Source organism: Sorex fumeus, unplaced genomic scaffold (assembly GCF_029834395.1).
Source record: "Sorex fumeus unplaced genomic scaffold, SorFum_2.1 ptg000100l, whole genome shotgun sequence".
NCBI lineage: Eukaryota > Metazoa > Chordata > Mammalia > Eulipotyphla > Soricidae > Sorex > Sorex fumeus.
The window spans coordinates 471,039-492,274 of record NW_026606157.1 but is presented as its reverse complement, the minus strand read 5'-3'; the positions used below and the strand labels follow the sequence as shown (position 1 = coordinate 492,274).

At 40.3% G+C, this 21,236-nt stretch overlaps 2 protein-coding genes and 1 non-coding gene across 3 annotated transcripts; 1 reads left to right on the top strand and 2 right to left on the bottom strand.

Moving 5' to 3' along the window:
• Positions 1-8,042: 8,042 nt before the first annotated feature.
• Positions 8,043-8,741, bottom strand: CUNH12orf60 (chromosome unknown C12orf60 homolog). The gene has a single exon (XM_056134593.1). It carries the CDS (start codon positions 8,739-8,741, stop codon positions 8,043-8,045), a length of 699 nt encoding a protein of 232 aa, XP_055990568.1.
• Positions 8,742-17,395: 8,654 nt separating this feature from the next.
• On the bottom strand, positions 17,396-17,500 carry LOC130042492 (U6 spliceosomal RNA). Its single transcript, XR_008795240.1, has one exon. It is a non-coding gene; the product is annotated as a U6 spliceosomal RNA (small nuclear RNA).
• An 885-nt stretch (positions 17,501-18,385) lies between these two features.
• SMCO3 (single-pass membrane protein with coiled-coil domains 3) lies at positions 18,386-19,063 on the top strand. The gene has a single exon (XM_056134656.1). The coding sequence runs from the start codon at positions 18,386-18,388 to the stop codon at positions 19,061-19,063; it is 678 nt and encodes a 225-aa protein (XP_055990631.1).
• The last annotated feature ends 2,173 nt before the right edge of the window (positions 19,064-21,236 follow it).

Here is a 21,236-nt window from a genome sequence, read left to right as displayed (position 1 = left end):
TTACTAAGAAAATATCAAAGCAATAGAAGTTCCTATTACGTGCAAACAACCAGGTTTAAATAGCTAGAAATATTCTCAGCTCACATCTCAGGGAACATAGAGTATTGGTGGAATATTGGGGGATTGCTTTTCTGGTTTCAGAAGGCTCAAGTGTGGGATTAACTGGAATGGAATGGGGCTGGAGCAATAGTACAGCCGGTAGGGTGTTTGCCTTTCATGCAGCCCACCCAGGTTCGATCCCTGGCATCCCATATGGTCCCCCAAGCACCTCCAGGAGTAATTCCTGAGTGAAAAGCCAGGAGTAACCCCTGAGCATCGTTGGTTGTGACCCAAAAAGAAAAAAAAAAGAATTCCATACCGTTAAATTCTGAGTCCATGCTTTTTGGCTTCTCTGAACTTTGGATAATAAGCTAAAAACATGACCATCAGTGCACCTTGCCCCTACGAGTCATGCTGAAGGGCTAGTTTCATGAGAGAAAAGCTGAATGGGAATTTGCTCAAAGAAGTCACCTGGTAGAGAATTTAACTATCAAATGCCCTTGCTCTTCTCAACGGGTTTTTGAGACTTACAGAGCCAAGTACACCTGTGGCAGCTAGTTTACACTGAACTTTATATCTAATAAAGCAAGCATAAAATTTACTTAAACAAAAAGTTTTAGTGATTCTTTCCCAGGAATTTTGACAGATAAGTGACTATCTAGCAGAGTGTCCAGGGGATGGGGGCAGGGGGATACCACTGGAACTAGTTTTGCAGGCAGCTTTGGGGGGTAAGGGCTGCATTAGGAAAAGGTTACCCATCTCTTGAATATCATTTTTTGTTCCACATATGAAAGCATTTATTGAACTATTACACTCAAGATCCAACTTAACTATATTTGATCTGGCTGCCCATGAATTTACAATCTTTTGGAAGAAATTAAAAAAAAAAACAACACAAGTATCAGCAAAGGTGATACTGAAAAAGAGAAGAAATCAGGTCTTTTGTTGATGGAATTTAGGAAAATAGGTTTCTGCTGAGGCAAGAGACAAAGCCTGGAAGACTTCAGGGAGGAGGCAGCATTAGAGAGACGTTGGGACATTAGTTCTGCCTGTGCTTTCCTCAATATGATTTATGGATTGAAGTCTGATCTGGAGGTCTTTAGTCCCTTTTAACTTGAAGTTTTGTGCATGGTGTTAGAAACAGAGCTGAGTTCCTTTTTTTTTTTTTTTTTTTGCATGTGACAAACCAGTTTTCCTACAAACATTTGTTGAAGTTTTCCTTGATTCACTTCATACTTTTTGCTTCTTTATCAACAATGAACTATCTGTAGATGTGAAGGTCTGTGTCTAGACTCTCAATTTTATTCCCCTGATCTGAGATAGATTAGTGATTCTTAACACATGTTCCCACAGGACTGGCAAGCTAGACCAGCAAGTAGGGCATTTGCCTCGTGCACAGCTTAGCCGAGTTTAATACCAGCATTATATATGATCCCCAGAGCACTGCTAGGAGTAATCTCTGAGCACAGAGCCAGTTGTAAGCCCTGAGCACTGTTGGGTGTGGCCCAAAAACCAAAGCAACAAACAAAACATGCTCCCAGCACCAGTGGCAGAGACGGTAGCCCTTTATAACTTGACAGACATGTGAATTCCAGGGCCTGATGCCAAATATCTGGAATCAGAAAAGTCAGAAATCTGACGTGTAATATATTCGATTATGAGAATAAGCAAGTTTTTAGGAAGATAACATTTTTCTCTTCTGCAGCTGTTAACTTAAAGAGCAAATCTTTGGAGAGAGAACTTGTGATCGTGAGTTATGTAGATTTGTGGTTCAGTTAAGGGCAAGTGGATACAGTTCACATCTTCACTTCTTCCTGCAGTGCAAAGTTTTTTAACAAGAAGACTCGAAAACAGGTCACTGATTTAAAAATAACCAAAATCTACATTCACAAAACTTTGTAAGACCAGTTTAAAAAATAAATAAATAGCATTGAATTTCTACCTCCTTGTTAAAGGTAGTCTGAAATATCATCTGAAGATAAAATGGGCCCTTAGATTGCAAAGGTTTATGAAGGAAAAAAGAAAGGAAGGAAGGAAGGAAGGAAGGAAGGAAGGAAGGAAGGAAGGAAGGAAGGGAGGGAGGGAGGGAGGGAGGGAGGGAGGGGGGAGGGAAGGAGAAAAGGGAAGGAAGGAGGGATCATAAAAGATAGAGAAAGAGGGGCTGGAGTGATAGCACAGTGGGTAGGGCGTTTGCCTTGCACGGGTTCAATTCCCAGCATCCCATATGGTCCCCCAAGCACGGCCAGGAGTAATTCCTGATTGTATGAACCAGGAGTAACCCCTGTGCATCGCTGGGTGTGACCCAAAAAAGAAAAAAAAAGGATAGAGAAAGATGATGAGTGGAAACAATAATACAGACAGTCCAACTAGAACCTAACAGCTCAGTAAGTCCCTCGGGCTATGATTTTAGCAATACCGTTATGAGATATATGTTGTAATAAGCAATATAAAGTAAATTAATTAGTACTTGCTAAGGGAGAAGGCTGGAGGTTTAGGAAACTAGGGACACTGGTGGAGGTAAGGACACACTGCTGATGTGTTGAATAACATTGGTCTGTCCTTGCTCCTCCTGCAGGGAGTTTAGGTTTATTGAGTTACTCCCACCACCTAATTGCCTCACCTCCTGAGGCACACCTAATTCCATCAGGTGGAAATAATTAAATAATTAAATAATCCTATATTGCTTTTCTCTTTCCTCTATGTCTTTTGCCAGCATGGTTTAGCAATATCCTTTTTGTATAAACACAGGAAGACAGTTGATGCTATGTTTTTATAACATGGAAGTTAATTGACTCCAAATAATATTTGCTTCTGGGCACCCATCATATTTACCTTACTTAAGCTTCAGTTGCCCTTACTTCCAAAAACCCCCACCCCCACCAAAAGGAGGTCCTGATGAGGGAATTGGATGGACCCAGGGAAAGCTGTAAGCTACCTTGGCATTGAAAAGGGACAGGCTAAATGCCATAAGAAGTGTAAAAAGTTAAGAGCACGGTCATGGAATAAACTCTGTCATGATCCAAAAAGACATAACTGAATAAGGACTCTGCTGGGGTTAGGAAAGACTAACCTGGTCTGAGGACTGTGGTCTGGGATATATATAGGAAGAGCCAACTTTTAAACTTAATATATCTCTTACTGTGTTCATACAAAATGATCAGAAATAAGTGGATTACTAGCTAAGGAAAGAAGAAAGCAATACACCCTTAGAATCCTGCCTTTAAGAGGATCTCCTAGTAATCCAGTGCTGAACCCTTGAATTAATCTCCTAGAAGAACTTCCCTTTCTGAAGGAGGGGCTTTACATCTGTTTATTTATTGTTATGATAATGTTCAACCCCACCTATGTGTGTCCCCACCTTTCACAATTTCTATATAATTTCTATATAATTTTCTCTTGTATACATAAAATGGAAGGATTACATGATTTAATAAAATTACCATAGGAGATAAGATATCACACAACTTTACAGTGTGTGTGTGTGTGTGTGTGTGTGTGTGTGTGGAGAGGGTTGTTGGGCCACACCCAGCGGTGCTCAGGGTTTATTCTGGCTCTCTGCTCAAAGGTTACTTCCCATAGTGCTGTGAGAGAGAAGTAGGGAAGGAAATGAAATAAAGGATCACTGATTACCAACCAGCCTAGCGCCCCATTCCTTCGTTCCTTTGTTCATCAGACACCGAATGCACCCACACTTTGTACTCCAGTGGTGGGACTGGTGTTGAAATATTGAATTGTCTGAAACAACTGTATTGTGAGCAACTTTGCAAATTTCAGTGATTAAATAGAGAAAAAGACTACGCTGGGGGATAGAGAGGCAAATACAGGGGATAAGGCTCTTGCCTTACAAGAAGCGGACCCCAATTCAATCCCTTGCACCACAACTGCTCCTCTCCATCCCCACCCCCATTCTGCCTCCCGCACTACGGGAAGTAACCTTTGAGCAGAGAGCCAGAATAAACCCTGAACACCACTGGGTGTGGCCCAACAACCCTCTCCACACACACACACACACACACACACACACTGTAAAGTTGTGTGATATCTTATCTCCTATGGTAATTTTATTAAATCATGTAATCCTTCCATTTTATGTATACAAGAGTGTCCTAACCTCATTAGCTTTTATCTTTATAATATGGTGCTTTTCATACATTGTGAATATACTAGAGTTTTATATTAACTCTTCCTTTAAAAAATAGAGGGGGCTGGAGCAATAGTACAGTAGCTAGGGTTTTTACCTGGCACATGACTGGCCCAGATTCAATCCAGGCACCCAATATGGTACCCCAAATCCCACCAGGAGTGATCCCTGAGTGTAAAGTCAGAAGTAAACCCTGAGCACAGCCAATTGTGGCCAAATACATAAATAAAGTCAATGAAAGAAAAATTTTGTAGAGTTTGACTTGCTTGGGACATCAGAATTCTTGGTTTGAGTTCTCTCTCTCTCTCTCTCTCTCTCTCTCTCTCTCTCTCTCTCTCTCTCTCTCTCTCTTCCTTTTGGGCTTTATGGTTTACCAAACAAGTACTGAACGGTTAGATTGATTATAAAAGATAACTATTGTATTACATAATTTCCTATCTTCTTTCCTCTTTATTATGACAATAAATGGCCTTGTGTTTTGCTCTATTTGTTCAGTTTTGATGCCAATTCGCTTTTCTCTTCATTAGGTTTCGGAGACCCTAATGTACTCAGAGCCTTGGAATGGGAATCAGAGTGCCCTCCCATAGAAACAACCTTTATTTAGTTAGTTATTTTGGCCTTTTTGGGTCACATCCGGCAATGCTCAGGGGTTATTCCTGGCTCTGCACTCAGGAATTCACTCCTAGTGGTGCTTGGGGTAACCACATGGGATGCCTGGGATCGAACCCAGGTTAGTCTCATGCCAAAGCAAACACCCTACCCACTGTATTATCGCTCCAGGCCCAGAAACGACTCTTTTCTTTCTGGTTCTTCAAAACCTGAAGGGCTTGGGAAAACGCCAGAAGCAAAACCAAAGTGTTTGTGGAAAATGTGATAGGGGAGTTCTAGGGCTGAGGGTGTGTCTTCCCCTAATCTTCTGCCAGCTGGGAAGCAACAGGAGACTTGAAGCCACCAGACTGGGCAGGTTGGTGGTACCTAGCAGGGAGAGAATGTCCCTGATAGGCTTCAGAAGAGTCGGAGTCCGGAAGACCATCCTTGTGGAACGGGGCAACTACCAGTTCTAACATCAAGAGGCTACACTCGCTGCCATTCCCACTGGCATCTGGTCAGGATGTTCCTGGACCAGGCCACTGGTCCTTCCTCTCAGTTCATGGAAAGACTCTGCCCCAGGATGTTTTTGGTCCTTGTGCCAGTTATTTCCATGTGAATTCTCCCTCATCCCTGTTTCCCAAATATTGCCACAACCTGGGACAGAATAGTAAGATCAAGGGGAGGGTGAAGCTCTGGACACAAACAGGCCCTGAAAAAGTTGCAAAGTGAGTGTCCTGGTAGCCTCCTCCTTCCGTTTAGAGACCAGCTCAAAATTCTCTTCCATTCAGGAGCTATTAACAACACTTATTGCAATGAGTAAGGTTTCAGCATCAAGACCAAAAGGAAATAAAACGCTCATGTATTGCAATACATCCTTTTCTCTGGGTCTTCTAAGCTCAAATAACTTGAACCTCACCATAGGACATGCTATTTGAGATCACAAAAGGGATTTTATACTGAACATTCCAATGATGATTGCAATGATCGCTTTGATGTCACAGAAAAATCTGGGGCTCAGACTGACAAGTGGCAACTTCCAAAACAGCCATGACGAAGCGTCTGGTAATGTTGGTGGAAGAGATCACATAGTAGACTAAAGAGTAAATAACTACAACTCCCTCTCCTTCCTCTTCATCTTAGTTTTCCATGATTTATTTCAGACGTCTGAGGGATATGCTTTGCATGCAATAACCTCACATAATCACCCAGCACCACTAGGTATGGCCTTCGAAAAATACAAAATAAAGGAAAACAAAATTTCAAATCGTTAAGTGAGAAAAAAAATGTTTTATTTTAAAAATAACAGGTGTTCTTAAAAGGAGTATTCCAATAAGGAAATAGGGATATTGTCATTGCTTTATTCTCAAAAGAGATCCAATTAGGTATTGTAAAAATCATTATCCTGAAATCCTATTTAAATGAGATAGGAGATTAGACAAGCTTCTGACACAAACACAATCAAAGCACCACAGAGCCCAGAGAACTGGTTCAAAGGGTTGGTGAGCCCTGATTTGATCCCTGGCACTGCATGGTCTGCCAAGCATTGCCAGGAGCAACCCTTACACACCGAACCAGTAGTCCCTGAGCACTTGAGGTGCTCCCCACTCAAATAAATAATGAAAACTACAGCAACTTTGCAACATGCTCTCTGTCCCTAGCAGAGACAGCTTCCAGGCCCCAGGAAAAGGAAGAATGTCTTCTTTACCCAGCTACAGTCCCTCAAAGGCCAGTATAAGGTGCTGTTAATGACAGGAACAAAAGGGCAAACAGGGCCAGATTAGGGAAATGGCCCAAAGAAAGGGCATCATCTGTATGGAAAAGGGTGGCCTAGATGGGCTGATCGCTGGATGACCAAGGCCCTGTTGGATCAGGATACCAGAAGAGAATCATCTCATCATCCTCTCCCCTGTTTTAATCGCGCACATTCTTAAGAGGACCATAGTAAAGAAATGCTTTCCCACCCACCTTTGTTAAAAAATTGTCAAAGGAGAAGGGCTTTTCTCCAGAATCCTTCTTTAGTAGACCCCTCCCATAGTGTGGGAGCCCCCACCTTCCTTTCCCTCTCCTTAAGGAAAGTCTGTTCTGAATTCAGCCATGGGGTCTCCAGTCCCTAGATTTCTATCAAGCAGTTGAGGACAAGAACATGAGCACCCGAACCCACTAGAACACTAACTCCAGTGCAGGGAAGCACCTGTGTAATTCAAGAGGGTCCACTTCCCATATAATTCTTTTGTTGTTTACAAACAAATCTAATTTTCTGTTGGTAAAACATTTTTTTTGTTTCAACAGAACTGTTACAGCTGGCATCAACTTGGACATTGTGTAAGATGAGCACAGGGACTGCCAGAGATCTTCTGATTTACAGCCTGTCATTTAACACTTCTTTTTCATTTTCTTCCTTTTTTAAAATTTTTTTAATTGAATCACTGTGAGATACAGTTACAAGCTTTCATGTTTGAGTTTCAATCACACAGTGATGAAACACCCATCCCTCTACCAGTGCACAGTCTCCACCACCAATGTTCCCAGTATACAATTTTCCCACCTTTCTCACCTTCCCCCTGCCTCCATGGCAGACAATTTCCCCCATACTCTCTCTCTACTCTTGGGCATTACGGTTTACACCTCTTTAATGACTCTTCAGGTCTGTCTCTGCAGGCTGCAGCCGCACACAGAAACCTCTGAATCCTGAACCAACCCCGCTCTGCTCTATTCTGTTCTCTACGTACTCTTCCACTACTTTCTCCTTACCACTCTGCTCTCCTTCCTTTTTGTCACTCATGAAGCCTCTTCTCTCTTCTACTTCTTCCACACCACACCAACTCTCTATGCAGTGACCTGGATTTAATACATTATGTATCTCCGTCCCTTATTTGTTTCTCCTATCAGATTGGTTGTGACCTATAATCAGATTGAAATGACCAACTGGATTGTGTATGTCAGTGATGGTGTAAGGTGACTGTGGAGTGACCAATCAAAATATGTATGCCTTGATAAGGGTTTGTAAGGTGATCCATTGCAAATCTTTCCTGGTTCCATAGTACCTTGCTTTGGGGAAGAATGTATTCTTTCTAATAAATCACATTTCAAGTACGCTTTATTTTTATTTGAATAAATCAAACCTAGAGGAAAATTATTTGCTAGGTGACTGTTCTTCACACTTCTGTCCCCATGTCTGGCATCAAAGAATCTTGGGGAGTTCTAAAAGCTCACAGAATTGGAAAGGATTTTTCTGGTGAAATGAGCACATCTCCTGTTGCACTCACACAGGTTAATTTGCCTTCGGAGACATAGAAATTAAGCTTTCCATACTTTGGATGCCTGTTTGGAGGATCTGTAAGATTGTTCCCAGATTCTTAGTAATTTGCTCTAACTGATCAGCAGTGGAGGCCGTGCTATTCTCTTTGGTCTCTATTTTTAATGTCTCCTGCAAAGTTTGCAGGGTATCTTTTGTAACGGTTTCTGGTGACTCTGATCTTTCAGACTTCTTAGAGGTGGTCGCACCTGATGGTTCTGTGATCTCTTTTCTATAGACATCAACTAATTTGAGATTCATGATGGGATATTCCATTAGGAGTGCAAGAGTAGACTCCAAATTGATAAAGATGTTACTACCAGTATCCAGCATGGGAGCAATGGTTGGTGTTGCTTTTAATATTTCTTTAGCTTTTTGAGGAATCGCCTTTAGATTACTAACCTTGTCAACAGCAGCTGAAAAACTGGAACTCAAAGATTGCATTTTGTTGTCCAGTACACTTTGCATCTCCTTAAAGACTTTGAGAATTTGTTCAAAGACATCTTTAACAAAACCTTCTTCTTTCTCAGGTCCCAAATTAATCTGAGCATGCATACCTTTGTTAAACATTTCAGTGAAAGTTTTTGTCAAGGAAGAAATTTCTTGCATTTGAAAGAAGAATGTTTTGGCAGCTTGAGTCAGCCTCTCTTTATCCTTTTCTGACTCTGAAGACATTTTTCCAACAAAAATGTTTCAGTACTGCAAAACAAAGTCACAATCTCAATAAAAACTAAGGTATTTTTGTCAACCAGAAAGAAATGAAGTATAATCTATGTGTAAGAATAATTCCTTTCCAGGGGGCTGGAGTGATAGCACAGCGGGTAGGGCATTTGCCTTGCATGCGGTTCAATACCCAGCATCCCATATGGTTTCCCTGAGCACCGCTGGGAGTAATTCCTGAGTGCATGAGCCAGGAGTAATCCCCGTGCATCGCCAGGTGTGACCCAAAAAGAAAAATAAAAAAGAATAATTCCTTTCCAGCTCAGATAGAGAAGGAACCACCAAGTAAAGGGTGCTAGGAGGCCCCGCTCAGGATGGGAGATGTGGACTGAAAGTAGACTACAGACCAAATATGATGGCCACTCAATACCTCTATTGCAAACCACAATACCCAAAAGAAGAAAGAGATGTGGTGTGACATATTCTCAGATATTACTTTCAATTATCATCCACTTTAGTTGGAGATACTGGATAAAACACTTTAAAAATTACATGGTCAAATTGTGAGCTATAACAATTATCACAATTTGATTTTTATTGATCTATTTTCTGATCATTCCGTTTCTCATTTTATTGCAACAAGCAATATGAAGTAAATCTGTTTGTGTCTGCTAAGGGGCAGGCTTGGTGGGTGGGTGAGAAACTGGGGATACTGGTGGAAGGAAGGTCACATGGTGGTGGGATTAGTGTTGGGATATCGAATAGCTGAAACAACTGTATTATGAACAACTTTGTAAGTCACAGTGTTTAAAAAAAATAAAATTTTAAAATTTAAGTAAAATAAAAATATAATTATTACACGGTAGGGAAAATGGGTACAGGGATCTAATTCAGGGTGAGAGTGTATGTCTTGCCTGTGTGGCGCTCTGAATGCGTGTGTGCGCGCACACACACACACACACACACACACACACTGTATAGAGAGGTTCGATTCTGGTTAAGATGAAAGGCACGGGGCTGGAGCAATAGCACAGCAGGTAGGGCGTTTGCCTTGAATGCAGCCGACCTAGGTTCGTTTCCCAGCAACCCATATGGTCCCCCACGCACCGCCAGGAGTAATTCCTGAGTGCATGAACCAGGAGTAACTCCTGTGCATTGCTAGGTGTAACCCAAAAAGAAAAAAAAAAAGATGAAAGGCACACTCCAGCCAATATTTTCTACTGACTATAGCACTGTAACACTGACCTGCTGTTGTTCATCAATTTGCTCAAGCAGGCACAAGTAATGTCTCTATTGTGAGACTTGTTGTTACTGTTTTTGGCATATTGAATATGCCACGGGGAGCTTGCCAGACTCTGCCATGCAGGCGGGATACTCTTGGTAGCTTGCCGGGCTCTCCAAGAGAGATGAAGGAATCAAACTCGGGTCAGCTGCGTGCAAGGCAAACGCCCTACTCGCTGTGCTATCGCTCCAGCCCTTCTACTGACTATAACCAAAAAAAAAAAAAAAAAAAACCTCTAGAGATAATCCTTAAAGCAACTACCAGTTAACTCTGAAAGGTCAATGACAGCATCAGGGTGGGAAGGGGGTACCACATTTGAAGAGCAATGCTGTAATGAAGTTCTCTGGTTTTGTTTTCTGACTTCCAGTATTCCTCCCGCATTGAGCTGTGGGGTCAGCATAAAATCAGCACTAGATACAAGTCCAGTTAGAGAAGCTCCAAAGGAAGCTGAGATTCTCGAAGTCCATCAAATAATCATCTAAATAACTTTTATAGTTTTACTTGTTTATTAAACAAATCCCATGTCACTTCCCTAGGGTTATTTTCACAAATGTCTGCAAATTTGGTGGCATGGCAGAAATATATTACTTCATAGTTCTGGGGATTAGAAGGATAAAGGATCGCAGGATGTCAATAGCCAAAAGACCTCTTTAGGTTTCCAAAAGTCTAAAAGATGGCAAAAGCCTCTTCAGCCTAAAGGCCCTTGAAGAGAATCATTTCCTTGCTTAGTCTAGCTCCTGGTGTACTAGCATCCCCTGACTTGTGGACACATCTCTCCAATCCATACCAATATGACCCCACTGCTTCCTACTATTATTTAAAATACATCCTCTGTGGATTACAATGTTAATTATATATCTCATAGGCTACTTAGACTTTAATATTCTACTACCTCAAGTACATAGGTCATCTTACCCTCATTCCTTTGTGATGCACTTGGCATAGGTAGCAAGTTATATACCTATAGAAAATTTGTATTTGTACCAATCATGGTAAATCTCAAATAGGTGACAACATATAATTCCAAAACAGGAAAACTGCTATCAAAAAATATATTTGCCACTAAACTAAATTCTACACACTTGCAGGCTATCAAATGTAGCCTGCCCACAGGGCAGAGTCTGGCAAACTCCCCGTGACGTACCAAATATGCCAAATACCAGTAACAATGATGGGTCTCATTCTCCTAAAGAGCCTTTAATATAATCTCAGGGCTAGGATGAAAGAGACGTTACTGGGGCCTGCTCGAGGCAATCGACGAATAACAGGATGATGAAAAAATGAAATGAAAAAAACTAAATTCACCCAATTGTACAGCACTTTTCTACAATAAAAAAAAGCCCTTCAGAGAAAATTAAGTTTGACTATTTGTGTTTTCAAATATTTACTAAATACTAATTTTACATTAATAGAGAAAACAGAATCATCCTGAGAATGTAGCCATGCAGAAATAGCCTGTAAACCAGACAGGCAGAGGGACCCAGCAGAGACTAGCAAAGCTTGGACATCAGCACATTCCATCAGAAACCTCCAGAAAACACTGATGAAAAAGCTCTTCCACAACACTCTCAAACAGCGGCTGAAACCACCAAAGTCAGACAGCCAGGAAGGTAAGCAATATGGATATTTTGGTAATGTTGATATAAGACTGTGTTATTCCAGATTATTTGAAATTTAAAATAACAGAGAAATCTTGACACTAGTCATAAATATAATAAAGCAACAAGATAACTTTGTTCTCTAAAAGGATCCCATGGCAGATTTCTTGTGATTATGGCTCTGAACACACCCCGGAAGAGAAAATATATAGCTTCAAGAACTAATGAAGTCAGAAGGCAAGTTAACACAATACAGGCATAAAATTTAGAAAGGGTTAGAGGTAGACCTTATGTGAATGTGTCACCCATACAGATTGTAAGTGCCTTGTATTTCTTCAGCACTAAGATGAATACTCAAGACCTAAAAAATTAAAACAGGTGTATAAACCAGAACCAGTAAATGCATGGTAGCTTTTGTTTCTTTAAAAGTTGTATTACATGAATTATCATAGCATTTCTGTGTCTCCAAATAGACTCTCCCCATCCCCACCCCGGTTTTTTTGTTTGTTTGTTTTTGTCTTTTGTTTTGTACTTTCGCTTTTTGGGCCACACCCAGCGATGCTCAGGGGTTACTCCTGGCTCTGCACTCAGGAATTACTCCTGGCGGTGCTCAAGGGACTCTATGGGATGCTGGGAATTGAATCTGGGTCGGCCACGTGCAAGGCAAACGCCCTACCCACTGTGCTATTGCTCAGCCCCTAGACTCCTCTTCTTAAGTGCAAGGAACATTTACTATTTTAATATCCCCAGGGATAAAGTAGAGATTTCTCAAATGACCATTTGGTAAATGCTGAATGACTTTGATATTCTACTTTCTGATCAGAAATCAGAACTTACCTTTAAAAACATGTCATCAGCAGGGTCAACTTATGTTTGTGGTCTTGGGGGTTGCTTTATTGTAGTCGTTTGGGGTTTTGGGTTTTGGACCACATCCAGCAGAGCTCATGGCTTACTTAAGGCTCTGCACTCGGGAGTCACTCCTGATGGTGTTTGGGAGACCACCTTGGGTGCTGAGTATTGAACCTGGGTAGACCAAGTGCAAGGCAAACGCCCTGGCCTCTGCATATTATTTCTCCATCCCATGGTGGCTATAGTTTTTTTTATTCAAAATAAGTGAAAGGTAGTCTCACAACTAGTTAGTAGCTGCTGTTTCCTCCTGGAAAGTTCCCGACATTACCGATAATCTACTCCTACCCTCCCAACTGTGAGAACGTTGTATGACAGCTAGACTCACGCTGAACAGTGGAAGAAAGTGACAGCCAAGAGAAACAGAAAACCTCAGAAAGCACAAACACTAAATCTCAGTCGCTGGCAGGGGTCATGTTTTTCATTATTATTATTGGGAAAGTTCCAACACCCATAGGAATGGAGATAATAATATGGTAAATCCATGTGAATCGCTAGTCCAGCTTCAAAATGATGAAAACAGCATCTATCTTATATAACTTACCTCTAACTCTTCTTTAAAGTTAATTGAGAGGTAAATCTCAGAGACCAAATTGTTTCATCATTATTGTTTTCTGTATGTGTTGGACATGGCAAGAATCACTGGGAAAACAGAGCTAACGCAGAAGCTTGGGGAGAATTGGGGTGCAGGGACCAAGAGCTCCTCCTGCTGGCCAGCAATTGCCCACTGCCTGCCACAGGTCTCTAGGGAACCACCACAACAAAAAGTTTAACATCAACTCTCCTGTGCAGATAGGTCTGGGCCCTCCCAGCGTGAATTTTCACTGACAGTTACCATATTATAACAAATCACATAAAACTTACATTTTCCAGAGAAAGGAGTTGGTAATCGATATGCTGGTGTCTATCTTTTGTTTTGAAAGCCTGCCCAGCAGGGCTATGCCAGGGACGCTGGGAGTGCCAATCTGTCAAAGTCATTTGCAGATGGTTTTTAAATGACTTTTTGGGGACTAGAGAGATAGCACAGTGGGTAAGACCTTGCCATGCACAAATTCTCCCAGGTTTGATCCCAGTCACTTCACAGCATCCTCAATTCCTGCCAGAAGTAACCCCTGGGCTCACAGCTAGAGGAAACCCCTGAGCACTGCCAGGTATGGCTCAAAAACAGAGTGATGGGATGGTGGGGAGGGCATTTGTCTTGCACGTGGCCCACCTGGGTTTGATCCCTGACATTTTATATGGTCTCTCGAGCCTGCCGGAGCTGAGCACCGCCAAGTGCAGCCTCACAACCAAAACAAAAAATAAACACAATAAAATGACTTTTAAAAAAATATTGTAAAATCACTTTTTTATTTAAAAAATTTTAAAGCTAATTTTTCAAAGTTTATCCTTGAAGATGGATTGGGGAACATATATATCCCAGAACTAAATATACTGATTATGATTGGTATTAAAAGCACTGGAAACATACCTAAGTAACTACTATGGTCTTTAAGAAAGGGAATTCTGGGACCTTAGGGATAGTACAAGGGGCTAAGGTGCTTGCCTTGCATGGTGCTAACCCTGGTTCAAATCCCTGGCAGTATATATGGTTCCCTAAGCACCAGTCATCCCTAAGCACAGAACCAGGAGTAAGCCCGGAACACTGATGGGTGTAACCCCAAAATAAAAATAAATTTTTATAAACTGCAAAAACTAGTCCATCATACCTAGAGTGACTCACTTGTGGAGTCATTTCAATTATTAAGTTAAGTTCTTCATGTAATATGATAGTAAATACAATATATAAACGTACCTGATTTGTGGGTTATTTTATTCCATAATATCATCTACTTGCATTATCAAATCTGGTTAAAATGTTTATGCTGGTCCAGTATTCAGCATGTCTTAGTAAATTAGAATGGAAACAAAGACTCTTACTTCATATGAATTCTTATTTAACATAACTTAGCTTCACCCCTTTGATTTTTGTTTCTTTTATTGTAGAGCTAGGGATTGAACCCAGGCACCGAAGATTAAACCCTTATACACACACAGAGCAAGTGCTTAACCACTGAGTCACATCTCTAGTCTCTGCGTTGGCCTTCTGAATTTAACAGTAATCATTCAAGGTAAAGGAGAAAGAAGGACAAGAGATATAGTATAAGGCTTAAGGCACTAACTAACCTCACTGTGGCCAGCCCTGCTTCTTCAGGGTTAGATTCCAAGCCCCAGCACTGCTAAGCACAGAATCAGGAATTTCCAGATGTGGCCTACCCCCTAGCCCCAATAAATAAAGATAATATTACAAAAACATACAGTTTTAGAGGGAAAATTCCTATTATAATTTTCTCTGAGAAAAAAAGAAAGTCTTATCCATTCAGACTTCTGAATACAACTTATGATTACAACTAAATAAAATTGTATAAAATAATTACTTAGAAGTTATTTGGAAGCATTCAGCATCAACATCCATCAACATCAACCCCATTCACCTCTTCATCCATTTATCTCGAGGTAAACAGAGCCACATGCCTTTTTTGAACGCTAACAGCTTCATACTATGGAATAGGAAAAGTTCTAGATAGCTTCTGCCTTTTTGGGATTAAGTGTTTTCTCACCTAAATATATGAATAGGCATGTAGTTGGAGATCTTCTGAATTCAGTCAGAAACTGGAGTTTTCATTTCATGATAACATCTAGAAAGTCAAATCCCCCCAAAAGAAAAAGTTCAATGAAAACTTTTAAGAGGAAACAAACAAACAAACAAACAAAAACAGAAATCAAAGTCTAAATTTGTAGTTAGTGGATTGCAGTTTGCAACCCCAAATTTGAAGAATCTAGCTTAAATTAATAATGGTTAAGTGCAGTATAGTTTTTTTTTTAATTTTTTTCTTTTTTTCTAATTTTTTTTTCTTTTCAGTTCTGGAGATCAAACCTAGGACCTCACTCAGGCACAGCCAATGAACACAGTAGTAGTATTTGGAGTCTAAAGACTGTGTTAGCCCTCAGCAAACAATTTCTTTAAATTGAATTATATTCTAGAAACTATTGTGGAAATCTATCAAGGGTGTCTTGGGGGTGGGGGGTGGCTGGCTCTGAATCAAAGGAGGGAAAAATTTTTTTCTGACCATGATAAAGGTTTTTCTGCAAAGGGCACCAGTGCACTTTCTTTAAAATGTCAGGGTCTCAGAGCGGGGCAGGAAAGACCACTCCCCACCCCAAGGGACCCAGCCCCGGCAGCTCAAAATCTCCAGAACTCAACCACCACAATGCTCATGCTCCACGCTGGAGCCAAGCCTCACCCAAACACACTTGCAGCTGCGCGACACTTCATACCAACACCCTACCCATACTCCAAGAGTACTGCACCACATTTGATGGGATTCAAAGAAAGAAACAATCAACCTTAGAGTGAAATAGTATATTATTTCAGTTCTGCTTTGGGGCAGGGATTGGAGTTCGGGATGGAAACGCCCAAAATATGGTGGCGCGAAGGTGTAATAATGGTGGAATTGGTGTTTGAATATTAAATGTAATGAAATATTGTGAACTACTTTATTTAAAAAATTTACATCTAGAGGCCAAAGAAACAGCACAGCGGTTCGGGTGCTTTCCTTGCATGTGGCTGACTTCAGTTTGATCCCCTGTACCATATACAGTCCCCACACACCATCAGGAGTGATTTCTGTACACAGAGCCAGAGTAAACTCTAAGTACTGCCAGGTAGGGAGCAGGGTGTGATACCCTGAGTTTGATCCCAGATATGACAAGAAACATGATAAAAATGTTTTTTAAATTGAACAGCTTGGGCCAAGTATATGGCTCAATGGTTCTGTGCATGAGTGAGGTCTTAGGTTTAATCCCCAGAACTGAAAAGTAAAATTTAGAAGAGTCACTATTGCACTTCATTATTATTATTCTAAGTTAAACACCTAGGTTTGATCCCCGGAACAGAAAAGAAAAATTTATAAGTCTATATTGCACTTAACCATTATTATTCTAAGTTAAACTTCGCTTTCCCTCACAAGAAAATATAATGCTTTAATTAGAAGTTTAAAGTGATTATGGTTCTAATCCACTTTGAAATTTCCTTTTACTTTCAAATTATATCTTTCTGATTTGGAGGATAGATTATTTTCATGCTTACTTTCAAGGAAAAAAGAATATTCTTTCATCGTATACTTCTGATGATCCTAAGTCCAAGCTAAAAATCATGATCCTAGAATAGATAGATAGGACTCAAACTAATGAGGTTGTGGCTTAGCACAGAGAAAACATTCCAGATGTCATGCAGCTATAGAAGAATCTACCTTTCTTTCCTCCGAAAATTTAAAAGAGAATTAGAAGTGCAAGACAAACAGGAAATCTATGCACCATCTGCATGTTGAGTTGTTCTAACTGGCTCAAACTCAGATTTTTCACCCAATAAACTCAAAAGAACAAGTCTGCTCTTTCTGGGCACATTCCTTGGGCAAAAAAAAAAACAACCCACACAAGAAGGCCCCTCCAGCTAGCCTTCTTTTGTTTATTCTCAGGGGTACTACTGCTGCAGATTGCTTAATATTTTGTGAAACCACATTATCTTTTTCTCCAGGCTTATCTGGCTTAGATTAATAATGATCAAGGGTCACATAGGCTGTTATCATTTATAAATTTTGTAGATGGAAAATCAGTTCATCTTAAATGCACTATCTTCTGCCCCATGCTCACTTTTTCACCGGGTGATATTTTAATCCAAAAAATCTTGAGCATACAGACTTCTTCTCATGAGAATTTTTTTAGAAAAGTAAAAATTCTGTTTCCTGCGTGTTGAGATTAGATGTACCTTAAGTTTAGATAGTAATCTGGCTATAAAGAGATACATGTAGGGCTGGGTAAGTAGCCAGTGGTAGACCATTTTTTTTAATATGAAATCCTTCATGAATTTGCGTGTCATCCTTGCGCAGGGGCCGTGTTAATCTTCTCTGTATCATTCCAATTTTAGTATATGTGTGAGCATGGTAGACCATTTATTTGCCTTACATGTGTGAGCTCCTGAATTCAATCTTTTGAAACACACACATACACACACAGTAACTTGAATATTATAAGTTACAGTAACATTTTAGAAATAAAATTTGATTATTAACAATTCTGTAAATCAGATATCTTAATATTCTTCTAGATCCTAATTTAACTCCAAGTGTTACATAAATCAATCTGGCAAATTTAGTCAATGTGATAACAACTGGTTGGAAAAATTATGAAATTCTGGTAATAAAGAGTTAATCCAGTGTGTTTCAAGTATTATTTTAAAATTATTTGAAAAAATCATCTCTATTAATAACCAGATGCTTGTTTGAAAATCAAATATCTTCCTCCTATCCAGAATTCCCCACCCTCTACAAAATGTAATGCCTTGATCAATATAGCAATAGGCTGTTTCTGTTACCCTATATGTTCCATACACTAACTTCAAGTTTGTTTTTTTCTGTTTTTGTTTTTGTTTTTGTTTTTTGGTTTTTTTTTTTTTTTTTTTTTTTTGCTTTTTGGGTCACACCCGGCAAGGCACAGGGGTTACTCCTGGTTCATGCACTCAGGAATTACCCCTGGTGGTGCCCGGGGGACCGTATGTGATGCTGGGAATCAAACCCGGGTCAGCCGCATGCAAAGCAAACGCCCTACCCGCTGTGCTCTCACTCCAGTCCCTAACTTCAAGTCTCATAAGGATAATTGTTTGGAAAAATTGTCTAAAGTTTTGTGAGAAATTACTGGGAGAGTGCTTTGCCTCCATGTTATGCATTTTTTTAAAAAATAAAACTGTTTCCTGACCAAAACTATTATGAGGAGCTCTTTTTCAAGATGTTCAGGGAAGATTTACTCTCTTATTTTCCAGAGATCATATTTGAAATATGGCTCAGAGTGACTTCCTCTACCCTGAGAACCCAAGGAGGCGGCAGGAAGTAAACCATCTTCACCAGCAGCTCCTCAACTGTTTATCTGACAGTTTCCATGCCACCAACAAGCTCATTGGGGTTTTAAATACGCACTTGGGATGCAGGCTGGCCTCTATTGAGATGAAAAGCAACGGGACTATCAAAGAAAACTGTGATCTCATCATTCAAGCCATGATGAGCATCCAAAAGGAACTGCAAAAGGTTGATGAGGCCCTAAAAGATAAACTAGAGCCAACTCTTTATAGAAAACTTCAAGATATTAAAGAGAGGGAAACAGATAAAATTGCAATCGTACAAAAGGTTATTTCAGTCATCCTGGGAGAGGCTACTTCTGCAGCCAGTTCAGTGGCTGTTAAACTCATCGGTTCCAATGTGACAACTGGCATAATGAGCAAGTTGGTCACCGTGTTAGCTCAAATTGGTGCTTCTCTCCTTGGTAGCATTGGGGTGGCTGTTCTTGGCCTTGGCATCGATATGATTTTCCGGGCCATTCTCGGAGCAGTGGAGAAAACACAGCTACAAGCAGCCATCAAAAGTTATGAGAAGCATCTGGTGGAATTCAAGTCCGCCTCAGAAAAATATCAACATGCTATTACTGAGGTCACTAACACAGTAAAACATCAAATGAAATAAACTGGTATTTTATTTTTGGAATAGTATTCTGCTTCTAGCTCAATAGTAGTATCTTGTTTCTTCCACTGGGTCTATTTCCCCCAAATTTCCAACACATACGAAAACATGATAACCAGTAGTGAAGCATGAGCTCCAACGGCTGAAAGCACATGCCTTGCATGTGGAAGTTCCAGGTTTGGCCCTGGTGGTCTTCAGCAACTCTAGAAATCCCCAACCCCCCAAAATAAGTAAATATAGCAAACAACTTGTGAAGAATTAAAGATGCCAAAACTAGCAAACGTGAGACTCTGCATCAATCCTGTGAAGGTATATTCTTACTCTGTACTACCAGATCAATACTCGAGTAAAATTTGTAAGGCAGGAGTGGAGGGATTTCCTTTTGTCTTATGCCTCGAATTCCTAAAATTTACAGATTGTCGATTCCTCTGCCCCTTTCGGAGAGCCCGGCAAGCTACCGAGAGTATCTTGCCTGCACGGCAAAGCCTGGCAAGCTACCTGTGACTTATTTGATATGCCAAACACAGTAACAACAAAGTCTCACGATGGAGACGCTACTGGGCCCGCTCGAGAAAATCGATGAACAACGGGAGGACAGTGACAGTGACAGTGACACTGATTGTAATTGCATTGATTACAATGATTTACATTGATGTTCCTACCACTTGCTTCAGACATCATTTAATTAACTTCAGCCAAGACATGAACTGTGAGCCTTTGAATGGAAGAGAAACAATGCCATAATTTTGACCAAACATTTAAGCTCGATTTCCTGTCAAGAGGAAGAGACTGAAATACAGTTTACCATTTACTTCAATTAAGAAAGGAGACAAAGGATCCAGAAACTTCTGAGAATCTCTGGATGTCTTTGTAAATGATAAAAACTAAAGATTACAAAAATAAATATTCTGAGTGGAGAGTGTGTCTTACTAGTGGCGCATATGTCTTGTATGTGTAATGCCCTGGATTCTGTCCCAACACCACAAAAACTAAACTTTTTAGACGCAAAGGCTTTCTTCTGTCATTGCTGCAAAACCTTACCAACAGTGGTATGATGGTCAAATAACCCTCAAATGATCTTTTAACACTCTAGGATATTTAAAAAATCAAGCAAATCCCAGCCTAAAATGCATTTAAGGTACAAGGAAGTTGCTAAGTTTTTTGTTGTTGTTTGGTTGGTTTTGGTGGGGCTGAGGGGCTGCAGGATATTAGGCTTGGGCCTAATGCTCAGGGATTGGTGCTCAGGGATTACTCCTGACTCCGCGATGACACGCATACATGCTAAGTGCTTTATTTCTGGTATAACTAATTTCCAGTAGCTACTCTTCATAAGAATTTGTATTTAAACAAAAAGCAGTATTTAATACCTTCCAGTATTTAATAACTTCCAAGAAAAAGTTTGAAAGAGAGAGAGAGAGAGAGAGAGAGAGAGAGAGAGAGAGGAGAGAAAGAGAGGAGTCTGCCATTGAGGCAGGCTGGGAAGGAAGGTGGCTTGAAGGGGTGGGAAAGAAACTAGGGACAATGGTGCTGGGAAATTACACTGGTGGAGGGATGGGTGATGGAATATTGTTTGACTGAAATGCAATCATTAACAATTTTGTTAATGCTCTATCTCAGATGATTCAATAAAAATAATGTATCTCAAAAAAAGAGTTTCTCAATACTTTCAGAAAGTAGGAAACTCCCCTTGCTATTTAAAACTTTAAAGCAAAACAAAACCAAACCAAACGGGGCTGGAGCAATAGCACAGTGGGTAGGGCGTTTGCCTTGCAAGAGACCCACCCAGGTTCGATTCCTAGCATCCTATATGGTCCCCCAAGCACCGCCAGGAGTAATTCCTGAGTGCAGAGCCAGGAGTAACCCCTGAGCATTGCTGGTTGTGACCCAAAAAGCAAAATAAATAAATAAATAAATAAAAATAAAACTTTGAGATGGTTTACCTAGTTCATTAATAACCTGATTTCAGGGGAGAAAGAGGCTTATGGAGGCCTAATAGTTCTGCTGGACTTCTGCAGATGCATTATTTGTCTTGTAAATCCATCACCAAATTACAAATAGGTTGTTCATGCAAGAATGGGTTTGAGTAGACTATCAAACAAAATAAAACAAAGAGTTTATTATATTCTTGCAACCTAAAACAAGAAACGTCTTGAAATTTTAAAAAAGGTCAGCATAT

Excerpts from the sequence above, each read along its gene's own strand:
- CUNH12orf60 (XM_056134593.1), bottom strand. The coding sequence starts at position 8,741 with ATGTCTTCAGAGTCAGAAAAGGATAAAGAGAGGCTGACTCAAGCTGCC.
- SMCO3 (XM_056134656.1), top strand. The coding sequence starts at position 18,386 with ATGGCTCAGAGTGACTTCCTCTACCCTGAGAACCCAAGGAGGCGGCAG.